The sequence below is a fragment of the Mesoplodon mirus genome, assembly GCF_964341445.2.
Source record: "Mesoplodon mirus genome assembly, chromosome: 14".
Taxonomy (NCBI): Eukaryota; Metazoa; Chordata; class Mammalia; order Artiodactyla; family Ziphiidae; genus Mesoplodon; species Mesoplodon mirus.
Genome location: NC_138990.1, coordinates 47,424,450 through 47,438,319, shown reverse-complemented (window position 1 = coordinate 47,438,319; position 13,870 = coordinate 47,424,450). Strand labels below are relative to the sequence as shown.

At 54.5% G+C, this 13,870-nt stretch overlaps 1 protein-coding gene across 1 annotated transcript in view; it reads right to left on the bottom strand.

Annotated features, from left to right (window-relative positions):
• Nucleotides 1-10,401, bottom strand: part of TOGARAM2 (TOG array regulator of axonemal microtubules 2) — a 47,017-nt gene extending 36,616 nt beyond the window's left edge. The window contains 6 exon segments of the mRNA XM_082642390.1: nucleotides 511-792; nucleotides 1,222-1,260; nucleotides 1,263-1,334; nucleotides 2,205-2,237; nucleotides 2,240-2,344; nucleotides 10,276-10,401. Of these exon segments, the coding sequence (XP_082498516.1) occupies nucleotides 511-792; nucleotides 1,222-1,260; nucleotides 1,263-1,334; nucleotides 2,205-2,237; nucleotides 2,240-2,344; nucleotides 10,276-10,288 (544 nt within the window). The 5' untranslated portion in view covers nucleotides 10,289-10,401.
• Between the last annotated feature and the right edge of the window lie 3,469 nt (nucleotides 10,402-13,870).

Sequence of the window (13,870 nt, the reverse complement as noted above, 5' to 3'; positions counted from 1 at the left end):
CTAGAATTCCTCTGCAGTGAAGACTAGAAGACTAGAATTCCTCTGCAGTGAAGACTAGAAGACTAGAATTCCCCTGCAGTGAAGACAGGAAGACTAGAATTCCTCTGCAGCGAGGGCTAGAAGACTAGAATTCCTCTGCAGTGAAGACTAGAAGACTAGAATTCCTCTGCAGTGAGGGCTAGAAGACTAGAATTCCCCTGCAGTGAGGGCTAGAAGACTAGAATTCCTCTGCAGCGAAGACTCGAAGACGAGAATTCCTCTGCAGTGAAGACTAGACTAGAATTCCTCTGCAGTGAAGACTAGAAGACTAGAATTCCTCTGCAGCGAGGGTGAGAATGGGGAGGCAGGTTGGGAGCTACTGCAGAGGCCCTGGTGGGAGACGGCGTTCCAGGGAGGAGGTGGAGGGTGTAGAGAGAGGGTGCTTGGCAGGTGACCCCTGACTAGCCCAGCTGCCAGCTGGGGCTCACAGCCTCACAGCCCAGGTGGCAGGTGGACAGGCCCAGGGCTCACCTCGGGGAGATGCTGCCAAGCCCTCCAAGAGTCTCCTTGTCTTGAGCTTGTCCTTAATCTGAGTGGTGCCCCGGGCCACACGGTTGGCCTCCGACTCCAGCGAGGGAAGTGGCACCAGGGGCTGGGGGCCCAGCGACAGGGCCCTGAACTTCCTGGGATGGCCATTCCTGGCCTGCCAGCCCTTCAGGGAAGCATCCAGCTTGAGGCTGCCAGTGTCCCCACGTCCACTCAAGAGCTGCGACGGCTTCTCTAGCAGGACGCTCAGCGCTGGCCAGGGGGAGGCTGATGGAAGCAGAGACCAGAGCTGCAGTGTTAGAAGAGCCCAGGTCCTGAAGCCAGAGACCACAGCCCTGCCTTCCCGGGGTTCCTAGGAGAGCCCCACTTCCCAGTTCCTGCGGGTCCCCTCCGTACAACTCCATCCCCTGAGGCACAGGATTGAAAGGACCCACCTAAAACCAAAGGCCATTTTCCGTAGGGACCAAAGTAAAAATAATACCTGCCGGTAGCTTGAGGACACAGCCAGGCATCTAAACACACCCATCTCCTCCCTCCAGGACGAGGCCCAAGCTCTGCTCCGTGGTCACTGGCCCTGACTGGGCAGCTGTCAGGTGGAATCCCCCATCTCTGCCCAAAGGCCCCGGAGAGGCTGCCCTGGGCACTCGAAGGCCATTTGATGTGACCAAGTCACCAGGCCCAGTCCCCCAGTCTTACCTTTTCCAAAAGTCTTTGGGCTGGAGTCACTGCTTCCCCTGGGAGTGTACAGGGCCCAGCACTGGTCCAAGGGATGCTCTCACAGTACACGGCCACCAGAGCCCGAACCTTGCCTGGGGACAGAAGCACAGGGAGAGCGGCATCTTAGAGTCCACTGAGGCCAGGACTGAGGACAGACTGCCCTGGGCTCTCTACAGCCCGTCCCCCAAAGCAGAGCCTGGCCCTCAGATGGGGGCTTGCCATCCCAACTCCAGCAGCCAGGGCACCGTGATCCCCACCACAGCCCACTCTTCCCCGCCCTCTCAGCCTGACTTCTCTCCCCATCTTGGCTCCAGACCCCTCCCCCCATTACACCTTCTCAGCCTCCTTCATGGGCTCCCCAGGTGCTCTGCCCTGAGCACCGCGGCCTGCTTCCTGAACTGCTCAGGCATCCCCGATTCTCCACACTCCTCCCAAGGGGTCGCCAGGCCCCTGCTCCAAGCCCTCCAGGGAGAAGTGGCCCTCCACCTCCCGAGCACCCATTCTCTCCAGGGCAGGACCTCTGATCCCCTCACTCTGCAGAGGAGACTGAGACCCACACAGCTGGCTCCCAGTGGCAGAGCCAGGCCTGGGACCCAGTCTCCCGCCACAGAGCTGGCCCCACTGTTCCACTCTCCTGCCCTGACAGCTGAGGAAACGGGGCCAGCCGGTGCTCCTGGAGGCCCCACTCCTGTATCCTCGCCCCATCTCCATCTTCTCACCACAGAAGACTACACTCAGCCCCTCGGCCAGCCCACCAGCTCAGAGAGTGGATCAAAGCTCAGGCTGAGGAGGCCAGAGCTGGGCCAGGGAGGCCCCTGATGGACGGCTGAGCAGGGAGGGCCCACAGACAGCCTGGCCCGGATGGAAAAGCCCAGCAGCCCACCTACATCCCCCAGGCGGAGCCCCTGGGAGTACCCAAGGAAGATCCCCACCCCCTCATGACTTCCCTAGGTGCCCCTTACCTGGGGGGACAGTGTCACGGTTGCCCGTGCCCTGGGTGGAGAAGACACCTGGGAGGTAGTCTGCAGGGGGCAGCTACTTTCTGGGCCGTGAGTACGATCCTCAGGCATCCAGAGGGCCCCAACCTGTAACATCCAGGGACCTATGATGGGGAGAGACAGAAAGAAGTCAGTACAAATCACAAACACTTTTTAAACCACTTCGCGGGAAGCCCACCAGGAGTTAAAGCATTCTTATAGTGAAAAAATCTGCCACTAAACCAAAGGCCGCTTCTTTTTTAACATTTGGACTCTCTTGGATGCTTCAAAATTTCCAAGTCCCCAGGCTGCATGACTGTAGGCCGAGTTTACTGTGAAGAGTGTCAGTGAAACCCATGAACCTCCTTTGCTCGTGGACAACTCAGGGTCTTGGGGAAGGTGGAGTTTATCAAGGGCGAGTCTGACACTTTGTTTCCCCATCAGTTGCTACTTTCCTCATCACTGTGCCAGCTGCCCTGGAAGCTCACGCTGAGTGTCAAGCTTTGTGACCCCTCTTATCACGCAGGTACGCGGTAGGGCCTCCCTGGAGGCCAGCTGTCCAGTTTTCTCTCAGGCGCGCCAGTCTCCATCTGTACCAAGCTCCTGGCCCTTGCTCTCACTTTGTTGACCAAGCCAACCTCAGACCCTCTCAGCCATTTCACTGTTCTGTACTGACCGCTTGAGCACGCCAAGCCTCTTCCCAGCTTCTCTTAACCCTCTGGGGTCAGTCATCTGCTCCTGCCCTTGACCTGACTTCACTCTTTTCCCATGTGATAAGGGTCTCCCCGCAGACGCTGTGACTTCACACAATTTTCTAAATTCTCTGCTGAGATTATAGTGACCCATTTTCACCCTGACAGGCAGGGAGGTGAACGGCCAGAGCTGATCAGTGATAAAATCAAGGGCAAAGCCCACATCTCCCAAATCTCCCAATTTCTACTCGAGAGTAGGCCCCTCGAGATATCATCTGGGGACAGGGCAGGATGCAATGCCAACTTCCTTCTGCTGAGCAACAAATCCCAACCCAGGGACTGAGAAAACCTGCCTTCCGTCTGGAAGCCAGCCTGCCACGTCCCCACCCAGGCCCCAGAAGGCCAAGCAGCTCCTAGCAACCCTCCTGGCCAAACAGTGCTCCAGCCCGGCCCAGCCAGCACGGCCCCAGCCCAGCCTTTGCCTGGTCTCACTGATTACAGCCTCAAGCCACACGGGTTCTCTGTCCGAGGAGAATTTTCCTCACGATCAGGGGAGAAGGCAACCCCCTGTCTGCTGACAACTGGGATAGGGCTTTGGCCACATGGTAGTGACAAGCTGCCAGGAATAGCTGAGGGACACGGCACTTCTCCCGAGCAATGTGGAGGAAGATTCTGCTCCACGGCTCCCAACACCCCACCCCTCACCCCACTGAGTGAGAGACTCAAGACACTGGCAAGGTGGCTGCTTTGGGCAAAGCCCAGAAGGAACATTCCTGGGGGGACAGACCTTCCACAGCTGAAATAAAGCAAACAAGCTGGAGTCCAGTCTTTGGGGGCAGTGAGGGGTGCAGGCCACACAGACACCTGCTACCCATTCCTAACCAGAGCGCAGACTTTCTGTGCGAATTACATGTGGAAGAGCGATATTTAGCTACAGCCCTTGTTCTCAACCTCAGCCGCAGATCAGATTCTTCTGGAACTGATTAAAGTGACAGATTCCAAGGCCTCACCCCAGGCCCCAACTGAGGTAGAGTTTTCTAGGGAGCAGCCACAGGAATCTGTTTGGGGTTTTTTGTTTTGTTTTTTTCTTAACTTCTGAGTGACTCTGATGTTCAAACAGGATTGAGAACCACTAGGCTCTAGTTCACATTCCCTTTATATTAAGATACCAGCCCTGTTTCTGACCTTAGGCTGCCAAAGTGGATATTGCTGCTCAGTCTCCCCAGAGCAATCACGTCTAGGAGGCTAAAGAGAAGACCTGGAGCTGCCTTAGAGTACAGATACGTAAGGTTCAGCGGCCCCTTCTGAGCAAGCCTGCCCTCCACCCGACTCCCCACAAACTCCCTGGCCCAGGTTTCTCCATTCCCCGAGGGACACCTGCAGTACAGAAGGGAAACCTGGGTCCACGCCATAGCTTGCCCAGGCAACCCAGTCGGCAGAGCCCCTTTTAGGCCTGCCCGCCACTTGCATCCACACCTTTGACCCCTCGGGCCCTCAGGGTCTACATGCAGGGCCTCCTCAGTGCCTGCCCACGGGGAGGTGCCCACAGCTGTGGACGGACAACCATGTCTTATGTGAGAGCAGTGGGTGCCACCTCCCCAGGACCTGGTGGGAACTTAAAGATCTATGTCCAGACTATAAAAACCAGGATCAGAAATTCCATTCTAAATGTGGACAAAGCTTTCGGGTTTGGCATGGACAGTGCTGACCCCTGAGGCACAATTCACTGAACCCCCATTTGACCTGGCACTGTCCGGGGCACCAAGGAGTGTGTCCCCTGTTGGAAGAGCCAGCCCCTGGCCTAAAGGGCTAACAGCCAGGGGGTTCTGGGGACCAGGGTTCCGTCCTCACCCCCGAAGTTCTGGATCGCCCAAGATGGCTGGCTCCTCCACCCTCAGCCTTGGTGTCCGCACTCAGGGAGAGGGGTGGCCCGAGGTAACTGACCATTGTCTACTCCTTCCACTAAAGCAATGGCTAAAGAGGTTCCATGGTGACCAACACCACAGGAATGAAGAAAGGCGACAGAAGGGACTCAGGTTTCAGGTGGAAAGGAAACAAACATGGACTCTCCCAGGAAGGAATGTCTGCCCCAAAGATAAAATCCTAACCGCCCTGTGCCTTGCACAGCCCACAGGGAGCCAGTGCCCCGCTCTGGGTCCACCTTGCTCCCAAGGGAGCTGGGCAGAGTCTGGTCCTCACATGAACAGCCCTCAGCAGGAGGGCCAGCATCTGAATAGGGAGGAGAGATCAGAGCAAGGGGACTGGGGAGGGGGTCGGCTCCCAATCCTGGGGTGTGGGTTCCATTAAGTCAGAGAGTGCATCTGCTCAGATGTGTTTGGTGGGAACAATAGTGCCGTGTCCAGGCGAGGAGAGAGAGGAAGGCAAAATGGCTGAGTTACCACACCTAGTGTTTGAACCCAAAATATGTGCCCCACTGAAATACTCTCTGAAGAGGGGCCCCGGGTGTAGGCAGCCCTCCCACCCCACAGCCCTGCCCCAGCCTGCCCCTGAACGCCCACCTCGGGACACCTGGAACTCTGCTTTGAGGTTGACACAGCTAGGTTGGAACCCTGCCCTGTCCCTCTTTTTTTTTTTTAATATTTATTTATCTGGTTTCACTGGGTCTTAGTTGCGGCAGGCAGGCTCCTTAGTTGTGGCATGTGAACTCTTAGTTGCGGCATGCAGGTGGGATCTAGTTTCCTGCATTGGGAGCACGGAGTCTTAACCACTGCACCACCAGGGAAGTCCCCCGCCCTGCCCCTCTTGAATTCACTTGGGAAGCTTATTTAATTCCTCTGAGCTTTGGTTTCTTCATCTGAAAAAGCATCCTAACAAAGGGCTTTGTTAGGATTAAATGAAGTCATGTACAAAAATAATTCAGTACCATTGCTGGTAGATAATCACGAATGTCAGGTCTGAGCCCTTCCCCCTCCTCTCCCACCCTACATGCACACACATGCGCACGCATTCACACACATGTACAAACGTGCAAACCCACACTACCTTTAAAGTTACCAGGGGCCAGCCCTCCAGTCCTACAAGACAGACCCAGGTGACGCAGGCGCCCCTCACGAGGAGGAGACAGATGTGTCTATAGAGTTAAGAGGCTCAGGCTAGATGGGTCTCCAGCTGTCCTCACGGCAGTTCTCTGCCATGCAGGGAACGCTCGCTGCAATGCCCAGAGAACACGGCCTGTGTTCTGCGGTGCTGTCTCACTAGGTACCTGGAGGCCCTCCGTGGAAAAGCTGCAGCCTCGCGGGGCCGGGAAGGAAGCAGGATCAAGACGGGCAAGGAAGGGCTTCCCTGGTGGCGCAGTGGTTGAGAGTCCGCCTGCCGATGCAGGGGACACGGGTTCGTGCCCTGGTCCGGGAAGATCCCACATGCCGTGGAGCGGCTGGGCCCGTGAGCCATGGCCGCTGAGCCTGCGTGTCCGGAGCCTGTGCTCCACAACGGGAGAGGCCACAACAGTGAGAGGCCCACGTACCGCAAAAAAAAAAAAAAAAAAATGCAGACGAAGGCTGAACACAGTACCTGGCACATAGTAATAACTCTCAATAATTGCTTGCAGCATGAATGAATGAATGAAGAAAGCAAAATTAAGGCATATCTTGACACACAGTCTTATTGAGAAGAAACTAACTGAAGGAAAGTAACATTTCTTATTTCCGTGCTGCTGTGTACCAGGAACTGGGCTACGTGGTGCTAAACATTATGCCGCTTCAATTTTGAATCAAGTAACAAGGCAGATATTATTGTCCTCATTTTCCAGATAAGAAGACTGAGGCTCAGAGAGGTTAAGTAACTAGATCAAGGCCACAGAGCGACTGAGTGGAAACATCAGGGCTGATGCCCTCTGCTCTTGGAGGTACTGGAACACGGTACTCCAGAGCGGACACTTAGGAGTCGACAGACTTGGATTAAATTCCACCCCCGCTAGCTGTGTGACTTCACACGTCTAAACTTCTCTGAGCACGCAGCACATGACTAAACTTCCCCTGAGCCTCCATTTAACTGTAATGAAAGTAACACTGTCTGCCACACAAACTTATTGAGAGTATTCAGTAAAATATGACAAGCACTTAATACTGTGTCTGGCCCCTAACAAGTACTCGATAAACAGTGGCTATTAATAATATTGTTTGTTTAATAACAATTTTACTGCACGTGCTCAGATATTCAAGGAGAGGGAAATGTCCTTTTTGAAAGTCTCTGAGGTGAGAAGTTCAGAGGCCTGGCTCAGCCTGGGTGGCAAAGGTGTCCTTCCGTTGCATGTCCTGCTCCTGGGTGAGCAGGAGGCAGCAGGCACGCCGGGGCAGGACACGCCTGCACCTCAGGGACCTCCTGGGACAGGGTGGATCTCACGGTCAAGAGCCCAAAGCAGTGCTTCTCAACCATTTTCGTGCCCTGCACAGCTGAGGGATGTGGTCTTCAGTTTGTAAAATGTCAGTGTGTGTTCTGGAGGACTGGGTGGACTAGAGAGGAAGGGGACAGCTGCATAATGTCTAGGCCTGTGACATGTGGGACAGCCGCCCACATCCTCCCCAGGAATTCTGATATGAGAATCACTGGTTTCAAAGATACAAGAAACCTACGTATGAGAGGAAGTTTTCTTTAAACTGTGTTTGAAAACTAACGAAGGTAGGAGAGAAGCAGAGCTGCCCTGTTTGATTGTTCAGGTTGGGCACTGCACAAGGGCATCATAATTAAGGGGACACCACTCACACTGCAGATTTGTACATTTATTATAGCTCTTCTCTGATGAATAAAAGTAAAATGTCTTGAGAGAGAGGCATCTTTTTCTAACTCACACAAAAGCACCATATGAGAAAGCGGCAGCCCTAGTGACAATGGGTATGTAACATATCCATAAATTTACAAAGCCCAAAATCTTCTGAGCCTTCCCCCACTCTTGTACATATGTTGATGCAGATATAAATTAGAGATCAGAAACTGTGCTAGTCATTTAATGAAGTTTCACATTGTGGGAACAGGATGTGCCTTTACCTGCTTCTCCTGCCACTAAATTTCAAGGTGCAAGGGATCTTGGAGGTCAGCTAGCCTCCTGGCTGGTAGAAGAGGGACTCATGAGAGGCTGCATGACAAACCCAGGAATGTCAAGAGCCAGTGCCTACCAGGGCCCCGCATCCCTGCAGGCATCATACTAGCCACCAGCTGGCAAGGCCCTGAACAGGGCTAGGAAGAAAGCTTCCTTCTCCAAAAAAACAACTTCCCTGTAAGAAGCTCAGAAGACTTCACAGCACCAGCTCTGTGCTTCTCTCAGTGGCCCCAGGAGAAGAAGGCCAATGCTCCTTGACCAAGAGCTAGAATCTTACACTTGCCTCTCCAGGGCATAGGCTGGGTTTTGCCTGAGAAATTGAAATGGCTTCTGTGGAAGCTGTTGGTTTTTCTGTCCTTGTTTAAGTGAAGGGAAATCCAACGCCCAGGGAGGGATATGAGTTGGGCCAAGAACAAGAGGTTCTGAAGCAGAGACAAAGTGGAAATCTCAGACCTCCAGACAGCTGCTCTGGAGCCCAGGTCTGCAGCTCAGAGATCAATGACAGAGAAATGTTGTGGATGAGTGATCGGTCCCCCAAGAAGGGGAGTGGGAGGGTAGGGATAGAGGGGCAGGAGGACAGAGAGGAAAATGGAGGTCAGTAAACTGAGCAGAGTGAGGGGGCTAAGAAAGGGACCAGGGGAAAAGGGGCACCAAAAAGGAAGGGAAGTGGGAGGAAGAAAGGCAAGGGTAGGTGCTCATTTCCTAATCATCCCGGAAATGCAAATTAAAGTCAGAATGAGAGGCTACCACCAGTCTGCAGAGGTTGGCAAAAATGAAGATTATAGACTACCAAGTGTTGGTAAGATGCAGAGTACGTGTGGCTGGTGAGGTGTAAATGGGCCGACCACTTGGGAGAGATCCTAGGCCCAGCAATTCTACCCCTAGGTATCTACCCTAGAGAAAATCTTGTATGTGTGAACTCAGGAAGAAGTAGGAGAATGTTCATAGCAGTTCTGTTGATATGGACAAAATGTGGAAATAATCCCAATGCCCAACAGGAAAATGGAGACATAAGTTATGGTGTATTCGTGCCATGGAATATTCCACGGCAATGGAAATGAACAAACCAGTGTCCTACTCAACACCACGATGACTCCGCAGCGTAATGTTTAGTGAAAGAAGCTTAAACACAGAGGACTCTGTGGAGTGTGACTCTGTCTATAGAAAGTTCAAAGGAAGACAAAATTAAACAGAGCATTTAGAAACGCATACATGGGTGGGAAAGCGTTATCGAAAAGCAAGGAAAAATGAGGATGCGATTGGCCCTGGGGGGAGGGAGACAGCTGTGCTAAGGAAGGGGCCCACGACGGGGTTGGTGCTGGGATGCTGCCAGGGTGTCTATTTCTTGACCTGGTGGTGGCCGCTACACAGACATTCGCTCTTCTTTAAACTGTTTTTGAGTTTTATATAGTCTTCTGTTTGCAAGAAGTTGAGCATCAAATAATTAATTTCCAAGTATGCAGACTGGTGAACAGAGTCTGGTGCCTCTGAGGTGACCCTGGGGGCAAAGGGAGGCCTTCAGACGTAGGACTCTCCTCAGCTCAGCTTGACGTCTCCCCATCCCTTGCTTCCACTGCATCCTCTTTCTTCAGATCTGCTAGACCAAGGCTCCAGGGGCTGAAACAGCCAGTCCTGGGAAGCAGTCAGCCCAGGGTGGGAAAGACTGCAGGCCCCGTCCTGCTAGGACGTGGTGGAGGGCAGGGAAGGGCTTGCCGGGCTCAGGGCCAGCCCGATTACTCGCCTCTGCCCACCCAGCTGGGTCCGGCGCTCTGTGTGCTCCACTCCTCACACGCAGCCCCAAGGGAGGCATTATTTAACCCCCCACTTCACAGGTGAGGACACAGGCTTAGGGAGGAAAGAGCTCAAGTCCACACAGCAAGGAAGAGGTGGAGCCGGAATTCAAACCCAGAGCAGAGCCCCTCCAAGGCTTGCGTTTCACACGAGTTCCCCGCACCCCTCAGCCTTCCCCACGGCCCGCACGTCCACCCATGTCCCCCACCAGGGAGCCTCGGCTGGGTGGGCACCTGAGCCATGTGGCATTACCCCAAACAGAGAGCTCTGACAGAGGCCGTGGCCAGGGAGGGGACAGCCCAGGACAGCCCCTCCTTCCGCGGCTCTCCGCTCAGAGAGCCGCAGTCCAACCGCCCCTTCCAGAGCTGGCACAGCAAGGCCCAGAGAGAGGAAGGGGCCTTCCGGCAGTGACTCAGCCTCCATCATGGCTTGACGTCCCTGCCCTCACTGCACCTCGGTCCTTGCTCCAGACCAGCTCCTGGACACCCCTCCAAGGGCTTCAGGCATCCTGACTCACCTTCCCATCCCATCCACACGCCAACAGCCTTGTGGACACATCACCTCTCACCTCTCCATCCAGAGGCCAAAGCCCTGTCACTGGAGGAATCCAGATTCCATGGTCTCTCCACAGACGATGCTGCCTGTGGGTCCAGGGAAGCAAAGACGGGGCGGCCCCACTCCTGGCCTGCCCTGGCCCCGGCCCAGCCTCGCAGCCCTAGGCTGCAGGCGTCCTGTCTGGGCGGGTGCTGGGGGCGGCCACTGGCCCTGCTGCTGGCACTTTCCTGCTCACCGCCAGGCTATCCTTGAACAAATGAGGCTGCATAGCAACCACCGCTCCCTGTGTGAGGGAGAGAGGGAGCCAGGAGACATTTCCCCACCATCTCGTTTCCTCCAGGGCTCACCCAGGGCTGGGCCCTCCCAAGTGGCCAGCCTGTCCTGTGGGCTGCCAGAGAGAGAGAACGCCTGGCAACCAAAGCAAAGGCCAGTGCAGCAGGCTTGGGCAGGGATGCCATTGGCATGTAACTCCTGGTTTTGCTGCAGTTGGCCTCTGGGTCCAATTCTGGTTCAGCTCTCAAGCTGCTTCTAGAGGCTGAAGGGCAGGTAGTATAAACATCCAGGCCTTGGCAGCAGGCAGAGCTGGGTTTGAATCCTGATCCTGCATCTTCCAGCTGTGTGACCTCTGGCCAGTACGTAACCCATCTTAGCCTCAGTTTCCTCATCTATAAAATGGGGATAGTAATAGTACTGACTTGATAGGGTTGCTGTAAGAATTAAATAGGTGCCTGTAACACCTTGTGATTCTATCTAGCCCATCATAGGCCCTCCATCACTGTTCATGTCCTTCCCCAGAAATACTTGCCTAGCAGGAAGCCTATATGGCCTCCTCCCAAACCAGGTTCCATGGCCCCAACTTTTGGAAACCGTGAACCCTAGCAGCCCATGTGTGTTTCCTCACTGAGCCCAGGCGCTTGGACAGAAATCTCAGGCCGGCATCTCCCACCCCTCACCCTACTCCCTTCTCACTTTCACCATCCAAGGGGCACAGGGGGAGCCGGGCCTCACTGATTTTACACAGCCATGTGAACAGCCACTTGCCCAAAGACACTAAGAATCTTTGCAGTCAGATCCCCTCACGTTCTTTACAGAGGAATAGGCAGGCGATGAAATACAGAGCAGGGAGAGCCGGCCCGAGGCTGTTCACACATCCAGGAGGCCTGGCCGGCTGAGCCCACTGCCAGCCTCCCCAGCACCTGCCTGGGGTTCTCTCCTCTTCTCTGAGACACCACTGCGGCCGGGCCAGGGGGGACCTCTCCTGAGGAGCAGTTGGCATTAACCGAGCTCCAGGAGGGGCCGAGGAGGGCCAGGCAGTGAGCACGGGGAACAAGACCCTCCACGGCAGGCACTGGCCCCCGAGCCAGAAGCCCACTGGGCCCCGCGGGGAGGCTGCCTTCACCACAGCCCCTCAGGAGGCGAGCTGGCAAGTTGAAGCGAACTCCTGAACTCCCTCCAACAGAGGCCCCCGAAAGGAGACACTCCCTCCAAACCAGGGCCCGTGGCTGCAAGGGGCGGGGAGAGGCTTCCTCGTGCTTTGCTTTGGATTCCCCCTGTGAGGTTGGAAGGTACGAAGAAACTCAGGTATGGAGAAACCTGGGCTTACAGATGGGGAAACTGAGGCCCGGCATGGTAAGCCCTTGCCCTGGGGCCCCTGTGAGCCCGGGGAGTTGGGAGGTGGGGGACGCAGAAGTGCCATCTGGAAGCTTTCTGGTGACTCAGCTGAAGAGAATACAGAAGAAACGGACTCTACTCTCCTGGCCCCAGGGATTTGTTGTGATTTCCTATATCAGTTTAAACACTCACTTTCGTATCTAATTTTAGCTTCTTTCTTAAAGAAGCCCCCAAATTGTTCAAGCGTCAAGCCTCACAAAAGTAGGCAGACTCTCCAGAGAGGCCTGCTAGCAAGGGAAAAGGCTCTGGAGGAATTCCAGGGGGAGGGAGCCTGCAGGGAAGGGCTGGAGGGAGGAGAGACCAGATCACGGGGCCTTCGAAGCCACCTTAAAGTGTGCGCGCTCACAGCTCCCAGACATGTGGCCCTTAGGCTTCTGGGTACCTAAGAAATAGCTGCACCTGGATAGCACCGGCCCCCCAAAACACACACACATATGCTTGTCTGCCTGGTGGATCACTAATCATCTTTCAAGACACAGCTTGTGATGGGATGAACTGAATCTCCTAAAAATTCATATGTTGAAGTCCCAGCCCCCAGGAACTCAGAATGAAACCTTATTTGGGAATAAGGTTATTACAGATGTAATTAGCTAAACTAAGAGGTGTACCCCTATCCAGTATGACTGGTGTCCTTATAAAAAGGGGAAATGTGGATACACACACACACACACACACACACACACACACACACGGAAACTGCCACGTGAAGACTGGAGTTATGCTGCCACAACCAAGCAGCTACCGGAATCCAGGAGCGAGGCCTGAGATGTCCTTTTCCCTAGCGCCTTCAGAGGGAGCATGGCCCTGCCAGCAGTTTGATTTTGGACTTACGGCCTCCAGCACTGAGACACCATCCATTTCTGTTGTTCTGAGCCGCCCAGCGTGTGGTGCTTTATGACAGCAGGCCCAGGGAACTAACACAGAGCTCGAACCTCCTTTCCTAAAGGAAGCCTCCCCTACGCTCCCTGCAAAGGTTTGAGTGCAGCCTGTCTCCCGCTCCCCTCCAGGACCGCTCTCCCTCCCACCACCCGGCTCTGTGCTGATCAGCGGACGGAGGCCCACCTCTCTGGACTACATCAACAGACCCTCCTGCCCTCTGGCTCCCTTGGGTTTGGCCAATAGAGGCGAGAGAAGAGAGGCTGGGGTTTTATTCCCCCCACTTCCTCCACACAGCCCTGCTGGGCTGGCTGCACCCCTCACCTGAAGGTCACAGCTCTTCACAGGAAGGTCATGGCTCCAGTCAGGCAGCCCTCTTTGTTTCTGAGGACCTCTAACTACTCCTTTCAGGCCTGCGGGTGATAGAGGTGCCCAGCATGATCAGCTGGCTGCTGCACTGCCCCCGTGGTTCCTCCACCTCCTGCCTTCATGATGCTTTCCTCTAATCACCCCCAATACGAGGATGCTTCTGTCTCCGGCCAGTCCCCATGTTCCTGTCATCACACTGACTCTCTGCTGAGCTTGATGACTCTGTGTCTGTGTCCCTCCACATTCTGCGAGCTCCCTGAAAACAAGGACTATGAGTGATTATTTACACACACCCAGCACGGGGCACAAGGCCTAGCCCGCCCAGAAGGCACTGAATAAATACTTGACATGAATGAATTAAATGGAGTAACCGACTGTGCAGAATCACAAGCCAGGAGGAGAGCTCTTGAAAACACCAGATACGTCGTCCCCACCACATCCACAGAGGACTGCCCTCATCTACCCAGAAAGCAGCTCAAGAAGATCTCAAAATTTGATATTCTGGAATTTTCCCTGCTGATAAATTTGGCCAGTGGAACACAATTACATGTTGACCTTATTACCCCAATAAAAATTTCACTGAGGTTCCTCTTGGCCCTTGTTGATTTGTAGCATGAATTAAACTGCTGCTATGTCCAGCA